At 46.5% G+C, this 26,774-nt stretch overlaps 1 protein-coding gene across 2 annotated transcripts in view; it reads left to right on the forward strand.

Moving 5' to 3' along the window:
* Nucleotides 1-26,774, forward strand: part of DPY19L1 (dpy-19 like C-mannosyltransferase 1) — a 595,286-nt gene that overhangs the window by 484,919 nt on the left and 83,593 nt on the right. For both annotated transcript variants that reach the window (XM_063922533.1, XM_063922534.1), the window contains 2 exons: nucleotides 7,863-7,982; nucleotides 11,408-11,582. In XM_063922533.1, the coding sequence (XP_063778603.1) occupies nucleotides 7,863-7,982; nucleotides 11,408-11,582 (295 nt within the window). The remainder of the gene's footprint in view (nucleotides 1-7,862; nucleotides 7,983-11,407; nucleotides 11,583-26,774) is intronic.

The following is a 26,774-nucleotide window of genomic DNA, read 5'->3' on the forward strand; positions in this document are numbered from 1 at the left end:
AGTATGGAATAAAGTGCTGCACGTATATTACAAACAGCACAGAGGACCCAGTCGAGGTCATAGACCAAAAGATGGATGACATTTTGCAATTAAAATGGGAGTTCCGAAGGAAACACAATCTCACCCTTGCCGCTGTGGGTAATGAGCTGACCGGTTGGGTGTCATGGTTGAACCCACGAAATTGGTTCTCTGGTTTAGGAGAATGGACCCAAGGTATTATCAAGGATGTAGGGAAATTTCTTTTGTGTATTCTGGGTGTCATCATATTGGTCGGTCTGATATTTAGATGCGTTCGGGTTTTAACAAAGTGTAAACGTAGCGCCTGAGTGATGAGTTTAAGAAGTGAAGATACTGTAATAACAACGACTGATTTGATTTACGACCCAACCATTGAGACAATGTTGTGATGAAAATGTGATTCCACGGTCCATTTCTTTCACCCGTTTCTCCTTTTGTTTTCCTCCAAGGTACAAAGACATCCGCTTGGAAGAAGAATTTGACAACCTTTTACACAGACAATTGATGGACAATGCCATAGACCCCCAATATCCCTAGCAATTTTAAAATTTTACGATAGCCCAACACTTTTGTAAGTCTATGGACATTGAGAAAGCTTTTTGCTCGCATTTTGGCAAAAGCCCAAAGAGACTACAGTCAACATGTACATCAAGACAAGACATCAGACAAGACTTCAATCAACCAATGTACATTAAACTCACATAGTTTATGACTGCATTTACCATAATTGCTCCTTATCTTCATCTCTACAACCTACAGGTAATGACACACATAGTCGATAGGGAATATAGGCACAGATATCAGCACTCACATATCCCCCCATCCATGTATCAACTAAAATGTGCTCCCCCATTTTGTTGCAACCAAAAGCCGAAAAGAGCTCGGTAAAGTTTGACAGCCCATCCACAGACCCGTACCACGGGATAAGAAGGAATTCAAATGTATACTTCGCAATACCTCGAAGCTTGATTTAAAACACGTACGGCACGATGATACATGACCCCTCAAACATGGACTCATACATACATGCTTCTACTATCTCACTAGGTCATACCTTTTTCCCACCTTCTTCTCTTCTCCCTTACCCAATCATAGAAATGTTTTATACATGACATATATTTTTCTCTTTTTGAACTGTTTTAGGAAGTGGCAGTTATTGGTGACTGCCAAAGGGTGGACTGTCAAAGTCAGAAAAATATCACGCTGCACATTGCCATATATGCACCTCATGCGTGTGCCCGCTGCACGTGCATGAGCCCTCCCGTGTGTGCGTATACTCGCAGTCGCGTGCACTCGCAGGCGCACGGTATGCGCATTTACGGTAGAGTTTGTGTGCGTCTAGCGGGCGACTCGATCGTTACATATTTCTGTCATATCATGTATTTTGTAGATTATGGTCCCTTTGATAGAATCTGAAAGTTTAGTTAATGTAGTATGTTCAGAGACAAAGAGATCCCTCTTTGTTTGATACGAAGGGTCAGACAGGGGTGACACAGTGGTGTTTAGTATCCATCGGAAGAGTATTAAATTAGCAATATTCTGGTGTTGGTTAGAAACGGATTAATCGCTCGTGCGTATAGTTATGGCCATAAGAAGTTTATGGACATTTGCTATATTCGCAGTTTATTACCCATGCGGCGGGAAACCTGAGTTTCCCTCCCACTTGAGCAGTTTGAAATAGTCACAGCCCACCTGTATGAACCAACCTATGACCTTTTGTTATAATGCGGAGACGGATTCCTGTGTCCAATGAACAATAAGAATGTAGGGACCATTGTACTGTACTTTGTGTAGTGTATATAAAGACAAGCCGACCTGGGCCAGCTCCCACTCTACTCTTCTCAACGGTTCTCATCACTGATAATCGGGAGCTGGATATCCAGAAAGGCGCATGCGATTGTTTCCCCTGTGCGTAAGTTCTCTGCAACCATATTTATCTCCTATTTTGTTGTAACCCATTCTCTCTCTCCTTCCCTTTTAAATGTAATTGTGTCTTTGTTGTATTTTAATGTGTAGTAACTCGGTTAGGTATTTTATGTTAGTTTGGTAGTGTATAACTTGTATTGTGTATTCTTTTGCGATTGAACGTTCATTCTCTCCCTTAAAAGGTGTTAGACCCTTAGACCGGTATTTGAGTGTTTATTATATTGCTAAAGGGTTCTCAGAGCGTAAGAGTCGCTCATACAGCTTTTAAACTAACAAGGTTACACTGTGTTGCATTTACACCCTAACACTGCACAAAGGTTTACAGTATAAGTACATTATTCATGGTATAGTTATAAAGGTTTAACTCTGTGTGCGTCAGCGCCGCTTGTGATCTCCTCGTGGTCTCGAGCATCCGCTACGCTGATAGCGTATCGTTACGGTAATCGGCAGCCTATAGCGTGCTTGCCTCTACGCATTAAGCCGTGAGCGAATGTGCCGCTCGTGCGTCTCGTCCACGGCTAAGCGTCCGCTACGCTAAGTGCGTACCCTTACGGTACCACATACTCCAATAGCGTACTGAGTCTCTTAACCTTTTAGCGTGTTTAATATAGGATATCATTAGGCTTTATCAGGTGAATGATTGAAGAATTGGTGAGCGGTGTTTAAAGACACTGATGAATGAAGAACTTGTGAGCGATGATAAATGACACTGAACGCTGGAAGCACTAAGGTTGGTTCGGCCCGCAGGCCTTGCTGAATCCAGGGAGTGCTGGCAACTGCACTGCAGAGGAACACACTAGGTGCTCGGATCACTGGAGACTGTGCTGCAGGAAGGTACCCTGAATGCTAGGTGCACAGGAGTATAACTGCTGGAAAACACACTGCGTACGGGAGCTCTGGCATCCACTTCAGAAAAGAGACGATACTCAGGCACCGAGGCTCTGCCCGGCGTCTGACTTTGAATCTCCCGCCTCCGCTGGATTGGCGGAACAGACTGATGACGTCACCTGCTCCCCGCCCACGTGATGCCGGGTGTCATGGCGGTGCCCCTGCCCCGGAGAACCACCGCGAGCCGCGCCAGCCAGACGCCGGAGCCCGTGGACCACCGAAGGCGGAGGCCGCAACACAGACCAGCAAGCACGCAGGGGTAAGCGCGGCGAACGCCGCCTCTGGCTTGTGACCGTATGAAAGCTAAAATCACTTTTATTAGAACAATAGACATTTACAGAAACATGTAGTGGACAGGAAGCTCAGGCCAGCCCCTTTTGTTGTCTTCAAGGCTGAACCTGTTTAGCATACGAACAGAGTAGTGACTCATCATGAATATGAGAGTTCCCTCCACCAAAACTAGATAACACATTACAGAGACACACAGTTCCCAGTTGCTGTTTTTTCCCAGACGCTGATGGAGGTGCTTCTACTCCGGTTCCTGTATTTATTTGCAGAGAGAGAGAGATATAAGATGCATTGAGGAAATTGTATGGTATGCTGGCCTGTTGTAACCATGTAACTATGTAACTATAGGTATACTGTACATTGTAATATATTGAATCCATATCCTTTTAATAACAAATATATACATCAATGAGCTTTGGAACTCAGATAATGTGTGGGTATATTGTTTTCTCTTATGGGATGCAGTGTTTTGCTATGTATAGCGCACATTTATGGCACATGGTAATAAGAGGTGCAGGCGTTTACAATATATATTAGAGCGGGCATTTTAAATATTTGTTAGAAAGCAATTTGGTATTCACACTACACATTCCCATGTGTAGGTAAGCCCCCTTATCATGCTTACCTCAGGTTCGCCATATTGGATGACCATTTCCAGTTTCAGGCCTTACCCTTTGGCCTATCCACAGCTCCGAGGGTCTTCACCAAAGTCATGGCGGAGATGATGCTGCAACTGCGCATGATGAGAGTCAACATAGTCCCCTACTTGGACGATCTCCTGATAAAGGCTGTGTCCAGGGAGCGTCTACTGCACAGCATTAATCTGACGACTCGCCTGCTTACGGATCATGGGTGTATCCAAAATTTCAGAAATCTCACCTGGAACCGACCCAACATCTTCAGTTCCTGGGAATGATACTGGATACAGTGTTTCTAAAGGTGTTTCTGCTGATGGACAAGGCCTTGGCTATCCAGGCTATGGTCCGCTCAGTGCTCCGTCCTCGCATGGTATCCATACATCTTTGCATCCGCTTGCTGGTCAGGATGGTTGCTGCTTATGAGGTAATCCAATACGGCAGATTTTATGCCCGGCCATTTCAGCTGGATCTGCTGGACAAATGGTCGGTGTCTCACCTTCACATGCATCAAGAAGTGACCTTATCTCCGAAAGCCCAGATTTCTCTATTATGGTGGCTACAAGTTCCTCACCTGGTAGAAGGCAGGAATTTCAGTATCCACTCGTGGATTCTACTGACAACGGATGCCAGCCTCCGGGGTTGGGGGGCTGTGACCCAAGGGGCCCAGTTCCAGGGGATATGGTTAATTCAGGAATCTGCTGTACCGATAAACATCCTGGAACTCAGGGCAATTTACAATGCTCTTCTGCAAGCTTCCCATCTCCTGAAAGAACAGGTGATCCAGGTTCAATAAGAAAACGCCACGGTGGTGTCATACATAAACCTACAAGGGGGAACAATAAGCAGAGCGGCAATTCGAGAAGTGTCAGAAATACTCTTCTGGGCAGAGGCAACACAAATGCCATCTCAGCATATTCATTCCAGGAGTGGACAACTGGGAAGCAGACTTCCTCAGCAGACACGACCTGCATCTGGATGAATGGTGCCTAAATCCCCAGGTGTTCCAACAGTTAATTCACCAGTGGGGCTGTCCGCAGATAGATCTGATGGCTTCTCGTCTCAACAAGAAGCTATGATGTTACTGTTCCAGAACAAGGGATCCGCAGGCTGTAGCAGTGGACGTGTTGACGACACCATAAACGTACCAGTATGTGCACCTGTTCCCTCCTCTACCTCTAATCCCAAGGGTTCTAAAAAGACTAAGAAGGGAAAGCGTTCAAGCAATTCTAATTGCCCCGGATTGGCCTTGACGGGCGTTGTACTCGGACCTACTAACCATGGCTCTGGAGGATCCCTGGACTCTGTCGTTTCAAAAGTATCTTCTTCAACAAGGTCCATTCATCTATCCAGACTTACAGCGGCTTCATTTGACGGTTTGGAAGTTGAGAGGGAGATTTTAGCAAGAAAAGGTCTTCCCTCCAGGGTTATTTCCACTATGGTCCAGGCCAGGAAGATGGTTACGGCTAAACATTATCATTGTATCTGGAAAAAGTATGTTTCCTGGTGTGAAAGTAGAAAGGTTTCTCCCGTGGAATTTAGAATTGGTTGTTTTTTACTTTTCCTGCATGTGGGAGTGGATATGGGCCTACGTTTAGGCTCCATCAAAGTGCAGATTTCGGCGCTCTCTATTTTCTTCCAGAAACAACTTGCCATGTTGCCGGAAGTACAAACTTTCTTAAAAGGAGTTGTTCATATGCAACCGCCCTTCGTACCTCCCACAGCTCCGTGGGATTTCAATGTGGTGCTGTCCTTTCTTCAATCAGACTGGTTTGAACCCTTACACAGGGTGGAGTTGAAATTTCTTACCTGGAAGACGGTGATGTTATTAGCATTGGCGTCTGCCAGACATGTGTCTGAATTGGGGGCCTTATCCTGTAAGAGCCCTTATTTCATTTTTCATGAAGACAGAGCGGAACTCAGGACTCGACCTCAGTTTTTGCCAAAAGTGGTGTCAGCTTTTCATGTGAATCAACCCATTGAGGTTTCGGTGTTGTCTGACGCTTTCCGTTGGTCCAGAGTCCTTGGATGTGGTGAGGGCTCTGAAGATTTATGTCTAACGGACTGCTCGTCATCGGAAATCTGATTCGCTGTTTGTCCTTTATGATGCCACCAAGATTGGTCATCCGGCTTCTAAGCAATCAAATGCTCGTTGGCTCAGGGTGACCATTCAACAGGTCTATACTTCGGCGACTTTGCCTTTGCTGACATCTATTCAGGCCCACTCGACGAGGTCTGTGGGCTCTTCCTGGGTGGCTGCCCCGGGGGTCTCGGCCTTGCAGTTGTGCCGAGCTGCTGCTTGGTCTGGTTCGAGCACTTTTGTTAAGTTCTATCGGTTCGACACCTTGGCCAAGCATGTCTTTAAGTTTGGTCAGGCGGTTTTACAGGGGTCTCAGCACTCTCCCACTTTGGGACTTCCCAATGGTACTAAAGTACAGTTCCGCAGTATCTACTAGGATGTAAGAGAAATTAGGAATTTAATACCTACCGGCAATTCCTTTTCTCGTAGTCCGTAGTGGATACTGGGCGCCCGCCTCAGTGCTTCGATTTCCTGCTTACCTGGGTAAGTATTTGGTTGGGCCGCCATTGCGGTCCCCTTATGTTGTTGGAATAGCTTTGCTATCCTGGTTTGGTTGGTGTTGCTATTTTCTGTTCGAGTTAGCGCCTTCCTTTTTGATTGTGGTTGTGTGTTGGCTTAGTGCCTCATCGCTGTTGTACCTGTTTCTTCACTCATGGTAAGTCCGTCTCGGGTATGGGTCGTTGTGTCAACCCACTGAAGGTCGACATGGGCGTTAGGTCGACATGTACTAGGTCGACAGGTCAAAAGGTCGACTTGACATTTTTGACTGTTTTTGGTGTCATTTTTTTTCCGTAAAGTGACGGGTAACCCAAATTAGTGCACCGTGTCCCCTCGCATGGCTCGCTTCGCTCACCGTGCTTTGGGCAAGGTGCCTCGCTCCGCTACCGATTCAATCGTATCACATGGATCGTTAAGTATGAAAACATCCAAAAAATGAAAAAAATTGAAACGCTCATGTCGACCTTTTGACCCGTCGACCTAATGCATGTCGATCTAATGGCATTGTCGACCTAATGAGTGTCGACCTAAGTTGTGTCGATCTAATGACCGTAACCAATCCATCTCCTCGGGCACAGTTTCCTAGACTGAGTCTGGTAGGAGGGGCATAGAGGGGAGGAGCCAGCACACATAGACACACTAAAGGTTTTAAAGTGCCAAGCTCCAATGCACCCAATCTATACCCCATGGTACTAAAGTACAGTTCCCCAGTATCCACTATGGACTACGAGAAAAGGAATTACCTGTAGGTATTAAATTCCTATTTCTCTGACGTCCTAGTGGATGCTGGGACTCCGTCAGGACCATGGGGATTAGCCCTGTCTCCTGCGGAGCCGCTAATCCCCATGGTCCTGACGGAGTCCCAGCATCCACTACGGACTATGAGAAATAGATTTATCGGTAAGTAAAATCTTATTTTCTCTGACGTCCTAGTGGATGCTGGGACTCCGTCAGGACCATGGGGATTAGCGGCTCCGCAGGAGACAGGGCTAATCCCCATGGTCCTGACGGAGTCCCAGCATCCACTACGGACTACGAGAAATAGATTTATCGGTAAGTAAAATCTTATTTTCAACCCTCCCCTATTTTTTGGGTTTTTATGGGTTTTACAGATTTAATTTTTCTTGGTGCAGCATTATTTTAAATGTTTCAATTACTTTATGTGCATGACTTTAGTACTGGGCCTGTTTAATGATGTTGCTCCAGATATTGTAGCATGTTTGGCTAGCATTAGTTTGACTTGTACTTATGTGATCATATGTTATATCTTATTAGTTCTTGTGGATTATTCATTATCGTTATTTGTAAGGAGCCACAGATGGTCCGCAGTGCATAGAAGGGGAATATAATGTTATTTAAATCATGTTTTGATAATGGCTCATAATGCAGAAAACATAACTTATTTTTACAATTTTATAGTCTGTAAATAATTAAATAATATTGTGTTTTTCAATTAATGCAATAATTTACTACTTTGTCACAGAGCATTAAATGTATGTCATGTAAATAAGGCTTGTTCATTTTTACAGCTGGTATATCATGTACTGCAGCTATTGGCATTCGCTGTCCTTGCTATTTTAATTATGAGACTGAAGTTGTTTTTGACACCCCATATGTGCGTAATGGCTTCTCTCTTATGCTCCAAACAGGTACGTACTTGTTTTTTTTTTCCCACAATATTATTCCTAAAACTGCTTTCAAGGAATCTGCACTACAATTTAAGATTAAGCTAACAACCAACTTTATTTTATATGTGTATGCACATGTATTTATGTATGCATGCATGTATGTATGCATGTGTGTGATTTATATATATATATATATATATATATATACAGTGGTCGAAGTGGGGGTATGGAAAAGTGAAGGTTGCAGTTATGCACGCGCGCGCCTGAAAAGAGGCCGTGCCCACTCAAAAGGGGGCTCTGTGCTTCAGTGTAGTTTACCACACCATATACCTCTTAAACACATCATGCACCACAATTGGAGGACCCCTTATACTATCTAGTACTGGTGCCCCTTTCACATTATAGCACACGGTATGAGCCGACATTCACATTATAGCACACGGTATGAGCCGACATTCACATTATAGCACACGGTATGAGCCGACATTCACATTATAGCACACGGTATGAGCCGACATTCACATTATAGCACACGGTATGAGCCGACATTCACATTATACTACACGGAATGAGTCAAAATTCACATTATAGCACACGGTATGAGCCGAAAATTCACAATATAGCACACGGCATGAGCCGAAATTCACATTATAGCACACGGTATGAGCCGGAATTCACATTATAGCACATGGTATGAGCCGAAATTCACATTATAGCACGCTGTATGAGCCGAAATTCACATTATAGCACGCGGTATGAGCCGAAATTCACATTATAGTGCGCGGTATAAGCAAAATTCACATTTTAGCACACGGTATGAGCAGAAATTTACATTATAGCACATTCAGGGAGAGTGACAGCAGGGACATAGGGAGAGGGACAGGAAAAGTGACAGCAGGGACATAGGGAGAGGGTAAGTGACAGTAGGCACTGGGAGATTGACAGAGAGAGGGACAGCAAGGGCATACAGTAGGGACTAGGGAAAGAGTAAGGCAGCAGGGTAAGATTACCTATTTAGCAGCGGCAGTGCTGAGGATGCTGTGATGCGGTGGATGAAGAGGCTGTGGTCGGCATGGTGCGGAGGTGCAGAGAAGGACTGATGGTGGCGGCAGGGCAGCGGCGCGGCTGAGGGCGGCGACGGTGTAGCAGAGGAGGAGGCAGAGGGCGGCGGTGGTGCAAGGAGGAGGAGGCTGTGGTCGGCGGCACTGCGGCTCCTATGACCGTGGCACTACTATTTCAAATCTGCCATGGACTGGCAGTCAATCAGGTCGCTCCTGATTGGCTGCCGATTTGCGGCAGATTTGAAATAGCAGCACCGCGGTCATAGGAGCGAGAGGCGAGCTTGATGCAGAGGCAGACTCAGTGCTCAAAGAAGTGCCGGTATGCCATACCTTTGTATACCGGCCCACTTCGAGCACTGTGTAGAACTGTAACAGTCAGCAGCCCAGTATAATAATACTGTAACTTTGAAGTATTTCTGTTAATTAACTATTAATTTTACCTTCAACTTTATTAATTATTTCTTATATTTTTACCCACCTTTACTAATTATATAATGTTTCCTGTTTAAAGTATAATTACAAGATACATTGAAGTCTAGTATCTTAAATACAGGGTTTCATTCTTTTCTCTCTCCTATGAAGTGGATTGGTAGTGAAGATGTGAAAGTACATCATCTTCTTATATTAGTCTCACATTTGGAAACTGATAAAATCAATGCTATTACAGCAGACGTCTTTCACTTAAAACTTTTGTAAATACTTTTTACTGTTCAAAACTGTTTTTAAAGTTCAATTCTTTTAAAACACAGGTTAAGCTTTATTTTTCTAATAGGACAGGATGAATAAAATGGGTGCCAAAAAATAAGGGTTAAAAATGCTCCAAATCCTTGTCTTGCACATTAAACAGATCTCGAAATAAACAACACATAGCTAAGTATTTTATCTACAGATAGTTCTATTTCAGCATTTTACATGATTGTTTGAAGTTACAGTAGCCATGTTCTGATCAGCTGTGAAAGTATGATAATCATCACACATACTGCCAATAAGATGTTGTCTTTAAAACATAATGTATATTGGCTCAGAATGATCATGTGGGGTTAGTGTTGCCACATAATATGCCCAATGTGACAGCTAACCTTAACGGCTTTGATATTCATAATAATGAATCAGGACACACACACATGACTGGGTGGCCGTACCCCGAAACATTATAATAAACCACCGCTTTCTGTATTGTAACCTTTAAGAATCCTGAGTACCGCCTTATTGGAAATTGGTACATAGATGGGCGTCAATCCCAGAGGGAAGGCACCAGAGCACTTTTCTTGCATAGACCCTGTGGTAAGTGCCGGCTATAATGATGTTGCACTATATACACAGGTGCTAGCACATGTAAGCTCACCAATCCCCACACAGCTCTTGCTCAGTCTGGTGGTAGCGGACATCAGTAGCCACCAGCAGCTGACCGGAGGGTTCTGGACATGGACTGTGTGGGGTGTGGGAGGAGCAAGCACAGGATCCCACTCCTCCACCGGCGGGTAGTATATAAAAGGCAGTTGAGCTGATAACCTGCCTCCTCACCCACATCATCTGCAGCGCCAGCGCCAACCGCTCCACCTGATCACCGCAGTTCTCACCCCACACATGATCTCACCCCATACAGGATCTCACCCCTTCCTGCCAGACTGTTTCAAGCCCCCCCTCCCTGCCGGTAAGTGGCCACACGTGTCCCCGGTGCCTCCACTCGGACTTCAGCAGGACCGTCTGGTGGTTCCTGCACCCGTTTCCTGGATACTGCTGCTATTTGTCGCCGAGTCCAGGGATAGCAAGTAACCAGGGATTGTAGCATAGTATATGGAGGAGGGGGTGCACAGTATGCGGTATATGGAGGAGGGACGTTCCCTGTACATAGTGGGCACTATATATAGGTGTTTGAGGGTGCAGTATGTATATAGGGGCAGTATATGCCGGGGGGGGGGTGCAGTGTACATAGGGGGCATAGCTTGCCCCAGCGCCAGCAGCCCGCACCTCCACCAGAGCGCCCGAACTGGTAAATCCGAAACCCTTCAATCTCCTCCAGACCATAATCTGACATAATGAGATGTGCAGAAACATCATCCCTGCTGAAAAATAGCACTACTCTAACCGTAAATGGTATAAAACTTTTATGTCACTTTTTATGTGGATGCTCCAGGAGGGGCTTTAAGGTAAAAAGGGAGGGAAGGAGGGAAGTTTGAGACGAAACAGAAAATGTATTTATATAATTAAATAAAAATTATATTTTGAAAGAATATATGATTATGCTGCAAGATTTCCATCTCAAAACACTTAACTAAAAAATAGCAGATCTATTGTTATATACAGTATATTACCTGTTGTGTTATGTGGTCAATTCTTTACATTAGTAGATATTTTATAATTTTTATAATTGTAACTTTATAGCTCTTTGGGTGGATCAACAACAGAGTCCGTCTTCCTCTGTTTGTCACTGTCATATTGATCTTGATGTCAATACAAGGAATTAGCAACATTCAAAGTCAAATGAGCATAAAAGGAGAGTTTAGCAACATAGCTCAGGAAGAACTATTGGAGTGGATCAAATTCAGTACAAAGCCAAGTAAGTTTATTTTTTCATGTTACTATTTTTACTCCTAAGCTCTTTGACATTTTGATGATTTGGTAACAATTTTCAAACATGGGTAGTGGAAATCCATTTGTTAAACATTTTTTTTTTGTTAATTTATCAGCAGGCCTGTAGAAAAAAGGCAAAAATACATTTAATAAAATATACAGTGAATGAGTTCTGTGCAGTTCATATCATATGAATAGATAGATACTCTTAAGTCTGTCATTGCCACAGTGTGATCCAGTTCATTATTGGTGGTGCCCTGTTTTAATACTGTACTCTACATAACATTCCATGTTAATATAATATGCAAGAGGTCATTGCATACTGGACATATTAGAATAATGAAAATGTGCAGCAATCCAAATCAACTATACATTTGCTCAGTTCATCTTAAGCAATACAGTACACATAACCTCACATTTTGTCTTCCAACATTGCTGGGTGATCATATCATACAACCCATTAAGAACCTAGCAATCTGGTGGATCATTATGCAATAGGTAGCACAGGCTTTTTCAACCAGTGTGCCGTGGCACACTAGTGTGCCGCGACCAGTTACAAGGTGTGCCACGGAGCCAGAGCAGCTTCCTGCATCTTCAGAGTGAAGTGTGGCCCAGGTTTCTCTTAGAAGATCAGTCGTGCAACGATCGTGACCTGTGCCTTGAGGGCGCGGCGGTGTGATATCATAGGTCACGGACACTGCATCTCACCACCCAGCCACCCCACTCACCTGCATACACATCTTCCAGTTCCCGCCTGCATACACAGCTTTCCTTGCCCACCCACATCCACACCTGTCCACCCGACCGCCCGCTTCTCAGTATTCGCAGCACTCCACTATGAACAACTCCCACCACTGAGAGACAGGGAGGGGGACAGCTGACCGGTAGGGGCTAATATTTGTTATTTGATTTCTCCTGTGGGGAACAATAGGATTTATGTGGGGAGAATAAGGATTTATGGATTTATGGGGGGGATAATGTGAATAATTCATGTGGGGAGCAATAGGATTTATGTGGGGAGAAATGTGATTGATTTATGTGTGAGCAACATGATTTATGTGGGGAGCAATGTGATTGATTTAAGTGGGGAGCAATAGGATTTATGTAGGGAGCAACATGATTTATGTGGGGAGCAATGTGATTGCTTTTTCTGTGTAGGCCAATATATTGTGTTGTATTTTTTACTGTGAGGGAAAATGTGTTGTTGTTTTTTTCTGTGGGGAACTGATGGTGTGCCTTGGCAATTTTAAAATATTGTTTGGTGTGCCACAAGTAAAAAAAGGTTGAAAATCACTGAGGTAGCATCTATCCTTGTGTATCAATGCCTATTTCTTTTTCATCCACTAGGGGTCACTGGAGTACTCTTGGGATATGGACGGCTTCCGCAGGAACAGGGCACTGAATATTTAAATTTAGAACTCTCCACCCCTCCATATCCCAGAGTACCTCAGTGTTTTTTCTGTGCTCGATGTAGCAACAAGGCTTGTGTGGAGCTCAACCACACTTCTTTTGAATAATATATATTTTTTTTATATATATATTTGATTTTTCTTTTTCACTTTCTCCACATTCCTTCCCCCCTTCCAAAAGGCGAGGGTCCGGGATAGCGGAAGCTGCTACAAGCAGCTACTGGCGTGTCGGTCCTCTCTAAAAGAGCACCCTCACAGCCAAGTGCAGACAACCTGCAGGAAAGGCTGGACGGAGCTTGCAGAAGAAGCCCCGTCATAGCCCCTCACCACAGGCGTCCAGGTATGTTGGGGACGGGGCGGTCAGCTCACGCTGCCGCCCCGCTGTGTGGGGACACTGCACGGTGAAGCGCCGCCCACCGCTATGTGCACCGCCCGCCGCTATGTGAGGAGCTTGTGAGCGGATGCCGAACCCGCTCAATCCCGCCGCTAACAGAGCCGCACCGGCCGCATTTGCTACACATTGTAGACGCCGCTCCACGGCTCTATGGAGCGCGCTCCCCGGCTTCCTCTACCTCGCTCCCCGTAATCAGAGCAGATAGCTCAGTCATGTAAGCCCTGGCTCCGTGTACCCGCTCCCCGCTGGAATAGACAGCGGTACACGGAGCACGGGGGGGGGGGGAGTCTCACACAAGGGGGGAGAAGTGTGCCCATAAGCAGCAGCAGTATGAACGCTGCATGGGTTATATAACAGCATAGGCTATTAAGCCTTTTTTAACAGGATTATTCCCCGGTTATATCTGTTTTGCAAAGTAAACCTGTACTGTGATTTTAACTGTAAGCATGGCATGGTGGCCACTTTATCCATGCTTCCTGTTCTTCCTGTTGTGATTCCAGAACGTTCCTGTACTACATCTCTACTCCACCGGAGGCGCAGGGGTGTTAGTGGGAATTTGGGATCAGATTTCATATAGTACGGGCCACGTTCACTGCACTTGGCCAGATATATATATATATATATATATATAGACACTTTAGTACTATTTTACTGAGTCGTGCAAGTTGTCTGTCTTTGTATATTGTATTGTCTGTCTCCATAATGAGTAAGGCACCAGCAAAAGCAAAAAAGCAGTTTCACTGCAATGTCTGTAATAGTGTGTTACCGGATGGATCTACCACTTGTACAGTATGTTTTGTGAATTCAGCTAAGAATACAATTTTGGCTCCGGTTTTAAAGCCGGTTTCCTCCCCGGACCCTCCATGGGCTATGCTAACAAATGTAATGGCTGGGTTGCAATCAGAATTGGCCGCCGCTCGACAAGAGCGGGAAGCGGCAAGATCTGAGTCTAGGGTGAGACCGCCAGAACTACCGGAGGCGTCTCAGCCTTGCCAAAAGTCCAAATCCATTTTGGGTAGACGGGATAAATTTCATATGTCTTATGATTTACCAGTTTCTGCTATGTTGCATTCTGACGATTCCATGCCAGACCTCACTGCGCAAGATGAGGGTGAGGAGGGCGAAGTGGACCAGCAGTCAGATAGTGATGATTTTAACAGCCCAGGTATTGATAATCTCATCAGAGTGGTGCGTCAGTCTATGAAGTTTACAGAAACTGAGGAGCCTCTGAAAAATGATGAAGTCGTCTTTACTAAACGACAGAGATCTCCAATGTGTTTTCCTATTTCGGAATCTCTTAATAAGATGTTAGTAGAAACACGAAAGAATCCAGATAAACGGTTTTCTATACCTCGCAGATTTAAGTCTAGTTACCCGTTTCCAGAGTCGGTAACATGTACATGGAAGAATCCGCCAATGGTGGATTCGTCTGTGTCAAAACTTACAAAGAAATTAACCATACCAGTACCAACTGCTACTACGCTTAAAGACCCTTCAGACCGTAAAATAGAAACTATGCTAAATTCCATGTATATAGCAGCAGGAGTGCTGCTTAGACCTGGGTTGGTTGGCATTTGAGTCACTAAGGCGCTAATAGTATGGATAACAGAACTCAAGTCTGCCCTACATGACGATCACCTTATACTTCTTGCTGATCAAATCTGTGAAGCTGCTGAGTATCTATGTACAGCTTCTACTGACGTCTGTCAGTTCACTTCTCGTATTTCTTCGTCGCTAGTTACAGTACGACGAGCACTCTGGCTGCGTTCTTGGCAAGGGGAGGCAGAGGTCAAAAGAGGTATAGAGGCGTTACCTTATGGTGGCGAGAAATTGTTTGGTCCTGAATTGGACAAATGGATTTCTGAGGCCACGGGAGGAAAATCTGTTTTCCTACCATTGCCTCCAACGGTACCTAGACGGAAATACTCTGGCCCGGCGTTCAAATCCTTTAGACCTCAGCCCTTTCGAGGCCGTGGTAGAGGAACAGCCACGCCTGGTAGACGAGGTCGAGGATGTGGTTTCCACCAAACCAACACCAGTCGTCAGGACGCTAAGGTCACCGACAAGCCAGTGGCATGACGGGCTCCCAGCCCATCTTGGATCTCCAATTGTGGGAGCACGCCTTCAAACGTACCATTTGGCATGGTTCCAGACATCCACAGATGGGTGGATCCGTAATTTAGTGTTAAAAGGTTACAAAATAGAGTTCGACTGTCTCCCGCCACTGCGGTTTTTCAAGACAGGACTGCCTCTGTCGGACGACAAGAGGGCGGTTCTGCAAATTGCCATTCAGTCCCTGCTGGATTCAGCAGTTTTGATTCCGGTCCCTGCACAACAACAAGGTCAGGGTTATTATTCCAGTCTGTTTGTGGTACCAAAACCGGATGGCTCCGTCAGGCCAATATTGAACCTAAAGGGTCTCAATCAGTATGTGACATACTGATTGAGACCCTTTAGGTTCAATACTACAGATTCAAGATGGAATCTCTGCGGTCAGTAATTGCAGGTTTAGAGCCACAGGAATTCATGATTGCGCTAGATCTCAAGGATGCGTACTTACACATTCCGATTTGGCCACCTCATCAGAGGTTCTTGCGTTTTGCGATACGGCAGAACCATTACCAGTTTCAGGCTCTACCGTTTGGCCTCTCGTCAGCGCCTCGGGTATTCACCAAAGTGATGTCTGTGATGATAGCTCATCTCAGATCCCTGGGAGTGATAATAGTTCCGTACTTAGACGATCTGCTCATCAAAGCTCCGTCTCAACAGATGCTCCTCCAACATGCGTTGCTAACGTACAATGTACTAGTTCAGCACGGTTGGATTGTCAACTTCAAGAAATCACATCTAATTCCGTCTCAACGACTTCAATTCCTAGGTATGATTCTCGATACGGTAAATCAAAGAATTTACCTACCAGAACAGAAAGTACAGATTATTCGTCATCTGGTACAATTAGTACTCAAGCCACGCACCGTCTTGGTACATTTATGCATTCGCCTCTTAGGCACAATGGTGGCGGCTTTCGAAGCGCTTCAGTTCGGAAGATTTCACTCACGTCCTTTTCAACTGGATGTGCTCGCACAGTGGTCGGGCTCGCATCTGCAGATTCACCACAGGGTGAGGTTGTCGCCACGGGCCAGGGTATCTCTACTCTGGTGGCTCAAAGTACACAATCTAACCGCAGGGAAACGGTTCGGCGCCTGGAATTGGATAATTCTAACGACGGACGCGAGTCTCAGAGGTTGGGGAGCTGTAGTTCAAAATTGTCAGCTCCAGGGTTTCTGGTCGGATCACGAAAGATTGGTGTCGATAAATGTCCTGGAACTCCGGGCAATTTACAATGCGCTACGACAAGCAGTGCACATGCTTCGGTCTCAGACTGTCCAGGTGCAGTCAGACAACGCGACGGCGGTCGCGTACATCAACAAACAAGGAGGAACGAGAAGCCGCATGGCAATGCGGGAAGTAGCTCGAATCCTCAATTGGGCAGAGCATCACCAAGTGATATTGTCGGCAGTGTTCATTCTGGGAGTGGACAACTAGGAGGCGGATTATCTCAGCCGTCGAGATTTTCATCCAGGAGAATGGGCATTAAATCCCGAAGTGTTTCACATGTTGGTCCAGAGGTGGTTTTACCCTCAAGTGGACCTGATGGCATCTCGCCACAATCACCAAACGCCCCAGTATGTGTCCAGAACGCGAGATCCACAGGCAGTGGCGGTGGATGCTCTCACAATCGCGTGGCCGTACAGCCTCGTGTATCTGTTTCCACCGTTTCTGCTGCTCCCTCTGTTGCTAAAATGGATCAAAAGAGAGTCCGCCACAGTCATACTAGTGGCGCCTCATTAGCACGGAGAGCTTGGTTCTCGGATCTCCGCGGACTACTCGCAGACGATCCTTGGCCGCTCCCACTACGTCCGGACCTGTTAAAACAGGGTCCGTTCCTTTACCCCGATTTAGCGCGGCTGCGTTTGACGGGGTGGCTGTTGAGACCGCCCTCTTAAGAAGAGAGGGCATTCCAGAATCGGTTATACCAACCATGTTACGAGCTAGGAAGCCAGTTACGGCAGCTCATTATTACAGAATTTGGCGTGCCTATATAGGTTGGTGTGAAGCTCAGAAGTTTCCGACATCATCTTTCAAGTTATCCCGTCTTTTGTTATTTCTACAGACGAGGTTAGATGGAGGACTGCATTTATCTACACTAAAGGTGCAGGTATCTGCTTTGTCAATTTACTTTCAAAGACGATTGGCTCTATTGCCGTCTGTACACACCTTTCTGCAAGGTGTCCTCAGAGTACAGCCTCCATTCATTTCACCTACAGCGCCATGGGACTTGAATCTGGTTTTAGATTTCTTACAGTCTTCATATTTTGAACCCTTACAACAAGTGGATATTAAGTTTCTCACTTGGAAAACATTTTTTCTCGTAGCCTTAGCTTCAGCAAGGCGTGTTTCAGATTTGGGTGCCTTGTCATGCAAGCCACCGTATTTGTTGTTTCATGATGACAGAGCGGAACTTCGGACGAATCCCGCTTTGTTACCAAAGGTAGTGTCATCTTTTCACATCAATCAACCAATCGTAGTTCCTGTGTTAACAGAACATTCTGGAACTTTGGATGTGGTACGCGCATTACGCGTTTATGTATCCAGAACGTCTACAGTTCGTAAGACGGATACGTTGTTTGTTCTCTATGATGCTGCCAAGATGGGTTGGCCAGCTTCTAAGCAGACCTTATCCAGATGTATATAACTGACCATACGACAGGCTTACCTTCATGCTAGGTTACAGCCGCCTACATCAGTAACAGCTCATTCCACACGTTCTGTGGGAACTTCATGGACAGCTGGTCGTGGGGCTTCTACGACGCAGCTTTGCCGTGCGGCTACATGGTCATCAGTGCACACGTTTGTGCGCTTTTACAAGTTTGATACGTTTGCGGCATCAGCATCTAGCTTTGGCCGCCTACTGTTACAGGTGCCAAACAGCTCTCCCGCCCACGGGGGAAGCTTTGGTACATCCCAGGAGTACTCCAGTGACCCCTAGTGGATGAAAAAGAAAATAGGATTTTGGTACTTACCAGGTAAATCCTTTTCTTTGAATCCATAGGGGGCACTGGACGCCCACCCAGAGCAGTTTTACCTGGTTTGTGGTAAGTTCAGGGGATCTTATGGTAACACACTCTCACCGACTGGTTCAAATTATCAAGTTCTATCGGTTATGGTGTCAACTGTTTAGTTGTCAGTAACGTTATGTGTCAACTTTTTTGTTGTCCGTTATGTTATATGTAATTCTCCATTGTCAACCTCTCTATAGCTCCTGTTCGGCTCAGTAAAAAACACTGAGGTACTCTGGAATATGGAGGGGTGGAGAGTTCTAAATTTAAATATTCAGTGCCCTGTTCCTGCGGAAGCCGTCCATATCCCAAGAGTACTCCAGTGCCCCCTATGGATTCAAAGAAAAGGATTTACCTGGTAAGTACCAAAATTTTCCCTATAGATTGTAAACTTGCGAGCAGGGCCTTCCTACCACTATGTCTGTCTGTCTGTTTTTGACCAGTTTTGTTCTATTACTGTTGTTCTAATTGTAAAGCACAATGGAATATGCTGCGCTATATAAGAAACTGTTAATAATAATAAATAATGCAAATCTCTAATTGGTTGCTAAACTGTATGTTTCTCTAACGTCCTAAGTGGATGCTGGGGACTCCGTAAGGACCATGGGAATAGCGGCTCCGCAGGAGACTGGGCACAAAAGTAAAGCTTTAGAACTACCTGGTGTGCACTGGCTCCTCCCCCTATGACCCTCCTCCAAGCCTCAGTTAGATTTTTGTGCCCGAACGAGAAGGGTGCACACTAGGTGGCTCTCCTGAGCTGCTTAGTGAAAAGTTTAGTTTTAGGTTTTTTATTTTCAGTGAGACCTGCTGGCAACAGGCTCACTGCATCGAGGGACTAAGGGGAGAAGAAGCGAACTCACCTGCGTGCAGAGTGGATTGGGCTTCTTAGGCTACTGGACATTAGCTCCAGAGGGACGATCACAGGCCCAGCCATGGATGGGTCCCAGAGCCGCGCCGCCGGCCCCCTTACAGAGCCAGAAGACAGAAGAGGTCCGGAAAATCGGCGGCAGAAGACGTCCTGTCTTCAACAAGGTAGCGCACAGCACTGCAGCTGTGCGCCATTGCTCTCAGCACACTTCACACTCCGGTCACTGAGGGTGCAGGGCGCTGGGGGGGGGCGCCCTGAGACGCAATAAAAACACCTTGGATGGCAAAAAATGCATCACATATAGCTAATGGGCTATATGGATGAATTTAACCCCTGCCAGAATACATAGAAAAACGGGAGATAAGGCCGCCGATAAGGGGGCGGAGCCTATCTCCTCAGCACACTGGCGCCATTTTCCCTCACAGCTCCGTTGGAGGGAAGCTCCCTGGCTCTCCCCTGCAGTCACTACACTACAGAAAGGGTTAAAAAAGAGAGGGGGGGCACTAATTACGCGCAGTATTAAAGATACAGCAGCTATAAGGGGAAAAACACTTATATAAGGTTATCCCTGTATATATATAGCGCTCTGGTGTGTGCTGGCAAACTCTCCCTCTGTCTCCCCAAAGGGCTAGTGGGGTCCTGTCCTCTATCAGAGCATTCCCTGTGTGTGTGCTGTATGTCGGTACGTTTGTGTCGACATGTATGAGGAGAAAAATGATGTGGAGACGGAGCAGATTGCCTGTAATAGTGATGTCACCCCCTAGGGGGTCGACACCTGAGTGGATGAACTGTTGGAAGGAATTACGTAACAGTGTCAGCTCTGTATAAAAGACAGTGGTTGACATGAGACAGCCGGCTACTCAGCTTGTGCCTGTCCAGACGTCTCATAGGCCGTCAGGGGCTCTAAAGCGCCCGTTACCTCAGATGGCAGATATAGACGCCGACACGGATACTGACTCCAGTGTCGACGGTGAAGAGACAAATGTGACTTCCAGTAGGGCCACACGTTACATGATTGAGGCAATGAAAAATGTTTTACACATTTCTGATAATACGAGTACCACCAAAAAGGGGTATTATGTTCGGTGAGGAAAAACTACCTGTAGTTTTCCTGAATCTGAGAAATTAAATGAGGTGTGTGATGATGCGTGGTTTTCCCCCGATAACAACTGATAATTTCTAAAATGTTATTGGCATTATATCCTTTCCCGCCAGAGGTTAGGGTGCGTTGGGAAACACCCCCTAGGGTGGATAAAGCGCTCACACGCTTGTAAGAACAAGGGCTCTACCCTCTCCTGAGATGGCCGCCCTTAAGGATCCTGCTGATAGAAAGCAGGAGGGCATCCTAAAAGGTATTTACACACATACTGGTGTTATACTGCGACCAGCAATCGCCTCAGCCTGGATGTGCAGTGCTGGGTTGGCGTGGTCGGATTCCCTGACTGAAAATATTGATACCCTAGATAGGGACAGTATATTATTGCCTATAGAGCATTTAAAAGATGCATTTCTATATATGCGTGATGCACAGCGGAATATTTGCCGACTGGCATCAAGTCTAAGTGCGTTGTCCATTTCTACCAGTAGAGGGTTATGGACACGACAGTGGTCAGGTGATGCGGATTCCAAACGGCATTTGGAAGTATTGCCTTATTAAGGGGAGGAGTTATTTGGGGTCGGTCTTTCAGACCTGATGGCCACGGCAACAGCTGGGAAATCCACGTTTGTACCCCAGGTCGCCTCTCAACATGAGAAGACGCCGTATTATCAGGCGCAGTCTTTTCGTGGGCAAGCGGGCAAAAGGTTCCTCATTTCTGCCCCGTGACAGAGGGAGAGGAAAAAGGCTGCAGAAATCAGCCAGTTCCCAGGAACAGAAACCCTCTCCCGCCTCTGCCAAGCCCTCAGTATGACGCTGGGGCTTTACAAGCAGAATCAGGCACGGTGGGGGCCCGTCTCAATGAATTTCAGCGCGCAGTGGGCTCACTCGCAAGTAGACCCCTGGATCCTTCAGGTGATATCTCAGGGGTACAAATTGGAATTCGAGACGTCTCCCCCTCGCCGTTTCCTAAAGTCGGCTTTACCGATGTCTCCTTCTGACAGGGAGACAGTTTTGGAAGCCATTCACAAGCTGTATTCCCAGCAGGTGATAATCAAGGTACCCCTCCTGCAACAGGGAACGGGGTATTATTCCACACTGTTGTGGTTCTGAAGCCGGACGGCTCAGTGAGACCGATTCTAAATCTAAAATCTTTGAACACTTACATACAGAGGTTCAAATTCAAGATTGAGTCACTCAGAGCAGTGATTGCGAACCTGGAAGAAGAGGACTACATGATGTCTCGGGACATCAAGGATGCTTACCTTCATGTCCCAATTTACCCTTCTCACCAAGGGTACCTCAGGTTTATGGTACAGAACTGTCACTATCAGTTTCAGACGCTGCCGTATGGATGGTCCACGGCACCCCGGGTCTTTACCAAGGTAATGGCCGAAATGATGATACTCCTTCGAAGGAAGGGAATTTTAGTTATCCCTTACTTGGACGATTCCCTGATAAGGGTAAGATCCAGGGAACAGTTGGAGGTCGGTGTAGCACTATCTCAGGTAGTGTTGCGGCAGCACGATTGGATTCTCAATATTCCAAAATCGCAGCTGATTCCAACGACTCGTCTTCTGTTCTTAGGGATGATCCTGGACACAGTTCAGAAAAAGGTGTTTCTCCCGGAGGAGAAAGTCAGGGAGTTATCCGAGCTAGTCGGGAACCTCCTATAACCGAGCCAAGTCTCAGTACATCAATGAGATGGTTCTGGGAAAAATGGTGGCTTCCTATGAAGCAATCCCATGCGGCAGATTCCACGCAAGAACTTTCCAGTGGGACCTGCTGGACAAATGGTCTGGGTCGCATCTTCAGATGCATCAGCGGATAACCCTGTCACCAAGCACAAGGGTGTCTCTCCTGTGGTGGTTGCAGAGTGCTCATCTTCTAGAGGGCCGCACATTCAGGACTGGGTCCTGGTGACCACGGATGCCAGCCTGCGAGGCTGGGGAGCAGTCACACAGGGAAGGAATTTCCAGAGCTTATGGTCAAGCCTGGAGACATCACTTCACATAAATATCCTGAAGCTAAGGGCCATTTACAATGCTCTAAGCTCAGCAAGACCTCTGCTTCAAGGTCACCCGGAGTTGATCCATTCGGACAACATCACGGCAGTCACCCACGTAAACAGACAGGGTGACACAAGAAGCAGAAGGGCAATGGCAGAAGCTGCAAGGATTCTTCGCTGGGCGGAAAATCATGTGATAGCACTGTCAGCAGTATTCATTCCGGGAGTGGACAACTGGGAAGCAGACTTCCTCAGCAGACACGACCTCCACCCGGGAGAGTGGGGACTTCACCCAGAAGTCTTCCACATGTTTATAAAACTCGACAAGTATTGCGCCAGGTCAAGGGACCCTCAGGCAATAGCTGTAGACGCTCTGGTAACACAGTGGGTGTACCAGTCAGTGTATGTGTTCCCTCCTCTGCCTCTCATAACCAAGGTACTGAGAATTATAAGATGGAGAGGAGTAAGCACTATATTCGTGGCTCCGGATTGGCCAAGAAGGACTTGGTAACCGGAACTTCAAGAGATGCTCACGGAGGATCCGTGGCCTCTACCTCTAAGAAGGGACCTGCTCCAGCAAGGACCCTGTCTGTTCCAAGACTTACCGCGGCTGCGTTTAACGGCAGGGCGGTTGAACGCCGGATCCTGAAGGAAAAAGGCATTCCGGATGAAGTCATCCCTATCCTGATCAAAGCCAGGAAAGATATAACCGCAAAACATTATCACCGCATTTGGCGAAAATATGTTGCGTGGTGCGAGGCCAGTAAGGACCCGACGGAGGAATTTTCAACTAGGTCGATTCCTACATTTCCTGCGAACAGGAGTGTCTATGGGCCTGAAATGGGGGTCCATTAAGGTTCAAATTTCGGCCCTGTCAATTTTCTTCCAAAAAGAACTAGCTTCAGTCCCTGAAGTTCAGACGTTTGTGAAAGGGGTACTGTATATACAGCCTCCTTTTGTGCCTCCAGTGGCACCTTGGGATCTAAATGTAGTTTTTGGGTTCCAAAAGTCACATTGGTTTGAACCACTTAAATATGTGGAGTTAAAATATCTCACATGGAAAGTGGTCATGCTGTTGGCCCTGGCCTGGGCCAGGTGCGTGTCAAAATTGGCGGCTTTATCCTGTAAAAGCCCTCATCTGATTTTCCATTCGGACAGGGCGGAATTGAGGACTTGTCCTCAGTTTCTCCCTAAGGTGGTTTTCAGCGTTTCACCTGAATCAACCTATTGTGGTGCCTGCGGCTACTAGGGACTTGGAGGACTCCAAGTTGCTAGACGTTGTCAGAGCCCTGGAAATATAGGTTTCCAGGACGGCTGGAGTCAGAAAATCTGACTCGTTGTTTATTCTGTATGCACCCAACAAGCTGGGTGCTCCTGCTTCTAAGCAGACTATTGCTCGTTGGATTTGTAGTACAATTCAGCTTGCACATTCTGTGGCAGGCCTGCCACAGCCAAAATCTGTAAAAGCCCATTCCACAAGGAAGGTGGGCTCATCTTGGGCGGCTGCCCGAGGGGTCTCGGCTTTACAACTTTGCCGAGCAGCTACTTGGTCAGGAGCAAATACGTTTGTAAAATTCTACAAATTTGATACCCTGGCTGAGGAGGACCTGGAGTTCTCTCATTTGGTGCTGCAGAGTCATCCGCACTCTCCCGCCCGTTTGGGAGCTTTGGTATAATCCCCATGGTCCTTACGGAGTCCCCAGCATCCACTTAGGACGTTAGAGAAAATAAGAATTTACTTACCGATAATTCTATTTCTCGTAGTCCGTAGTGGATGCTGGGCACCCATCCCAAGTGCGGATTGTCTGCAATACTGGTACATAGTTATTGTTACCAAAAAATCGGGTTATTGCTGTAGTGAGCCATCTTTTCTAGAGGCTCCTCTGTTATCATGCTGTTAACTGGGTTTAGATCACAAGTTATATGGTGTGATTGGTGTGGCTGGTATGAGTCTTACCCGGGATTCAAAATCCTTCCTTATTGTGTACGCTCGTCCGGGCACAGTATCCTAACTGAGGCTTGGAGGAGGGTCATAGGGGGAGGAGCCAGTGCACACCAGGTAGTTCTAAAGCTTTACTTTTGTGCCCAGTCTCCTGCGGAGCCGCTATTCCCATGGTCCTTACGGAGTCCCCAGCATCCACTACGGACTACGAGAAATAGAATTATCGGTAAGTAAATTCTTATTTTTAGCACATTTGTTCTTTAACACTATGGGCTGAATTCAATTAGCTGTGGTAAATTTACTGCGTGCTTATTGATCTGCTGTAGCTATTCAATTAGAGCCCGCAATAGCCCACAGGCTGCGCTTGAGCATGAACCCACAGTTCTGAGAACTTATTTCGGATTCTATTGGTTTACTCCCATTACTGGGTAATTTACTGTACTGCATGAGGAAAAGGGACTGTAATTGAAAAGCCCCAGACGTAAAAGTCGAGGCTACCTTTTCTCAGTGCGGTAAATTTCCACATCAGATTGAATCCGTCCATATATATTTGTAAATCACTGAGTTGTTAATTCCAGAATTTCTCTGACGTCCTAGTGGATGCTGGGAACTCCGTAAGGACCATGGGGAATAGATGGGCTCCGCAGGAGACTGGGCACTCTAAAAGAAAGATTAGGTACTATCTGGTGTGCACTGGCTCCTCCCTCTATGCCCCTCCTCCAGACCCCAGTTAGAATCTGTGCCCGGCCAGAGCTGGGTGCTCCTAGTGAGCTCTCCTGAGCTTGCTAGAAAGAAAGTTTCTCTAACGTCCTAAGTGGATGCTGGGGACTCCGTAAGGACCATGGAGGAATAGCGGCTCCGCAGGAGACTGGGCACATCTAAAGAAAGCTTTAGGACTATCTGGTGTGCACTGGCTCCTCCCCCTATGACCCTCCTCCAAGCCTCAGTTAGATCTCTGTGCCCGAACGAGAAGGGTGCACACTAGGGGCTCTCCTGAGCTTCTTAGTGAAAGTTTTAGTTTAGGTTTTTTATTTTCAGTGAGACCTGCTGGCAACAGGCTCACTGCATCGAGGGACTAAGGGGAGAAGAAGCGAACTCACCTGCGTGCAGAGTGGATTGGGCTTCTTAGGCTACTGGACATTAGCTCCAGAGGGACGATCACAGGCCCAGCTTGGATGGGTCCCAGAGCCGCGCCGCCGGCCCCCTTACAGAGCCAGAAGGCAGAAGAGGTCCGGAAAATCGGCGGCAGAAGACGTCCTGTCTTCAACAAGGTAGCGCACAGCACTGCAGCTGTGCGCCATTGCTCTCAGCACACTTCACACTCCGGTCACTGAGGGTGCAGGGCGCTGGGGGGGGCGCCCTGAGACGCAATAATAAACACCTTGGATGGCAAAAAAATGCATCACATATAGCTCCGGGGCTATATGGATGCATTTAACCCCTGCCAAAATACATAAAAAAACGGGAGATAAGGCCGCCGATAAGGGGGCGGAGCCTATCTCCTCAGCACACTGGCGCCATTTTCCCTCACAGCTCCGTTGGAGGGAAGCTCCCTGGCTCTCCCCTGCAGTCACTACACTACAGAAAGGGTTAAAAAAGAGAGGGGGGCACAAATTAGGCGCAGTATTAACTATACAGCAGCTATAAGGGGAAAAACACTTATATAAGGTTATCCCTGTATATATATATAGCGCTCTGGTGTGTGCTGGCAAACTCTCCCTCTGTCTCCCCAAAGGGCTAGTGGGGTCCTGTCCTCTATCAGAGCATTCCCTGTGCGTGTGCTGTATGTCGGTACTTTTGTATCGACATGTATGAGGAGAAAATTGATGTGGAGACGGAGCAGATTGCCTGTAATAGTGATGTCACCCCCTAGGGGGTCGACACCTGAGTGGATGAACTGTTGGAAGGAATTACGTGACAGTGTCAGCTCTGTATAAAAGACAGTGGTTGACATGAGACAGCCGGCTACTCAGCTTGTGCCTGTCCAGACGTCTCATAGGCCGTCAGGGGCTCTAAAGCGCCCGTTACCTCAGATGGCAGATATAGACGCCGACACGGATACTGACTCCAGTGTCGACGGTGAAGAGACAAATGTGACTTCCAGTAGGGCCACACGTTACATGATTGAGGCAATGAAAAATGTTTTACACATTTCTGATAATACGAGTACCACCAAAAAGGGGTATTATGTTCGGTGAGGAAAAACTACCTGTAGTTTTCCTGAATCTGAGAAATTAAATGAGGTGTGTGATGATGCGTGGGTTTCCCCCGATAACAACTGATAATTTCTAAAATGTTATTGGCATTATATCCTTTCCCGCCAGAGGTTAGGGTGCGTTGG

Source organism: Pseudophryne corroboree, chromosome 5 (genome assembly GCF_028390025.1).
Source record: "Pseudophryne corroboree isolate aPseCor3 chromosome 5, aPseCor3.hap2, whole genome shotgun sequence".
Lineage (NCBI taxonomy): Eukaryota > Metazoa > Chordata > Amphibia > Anura > Myobatrachidae > Pseudophryne > Pseudophryne corroboree.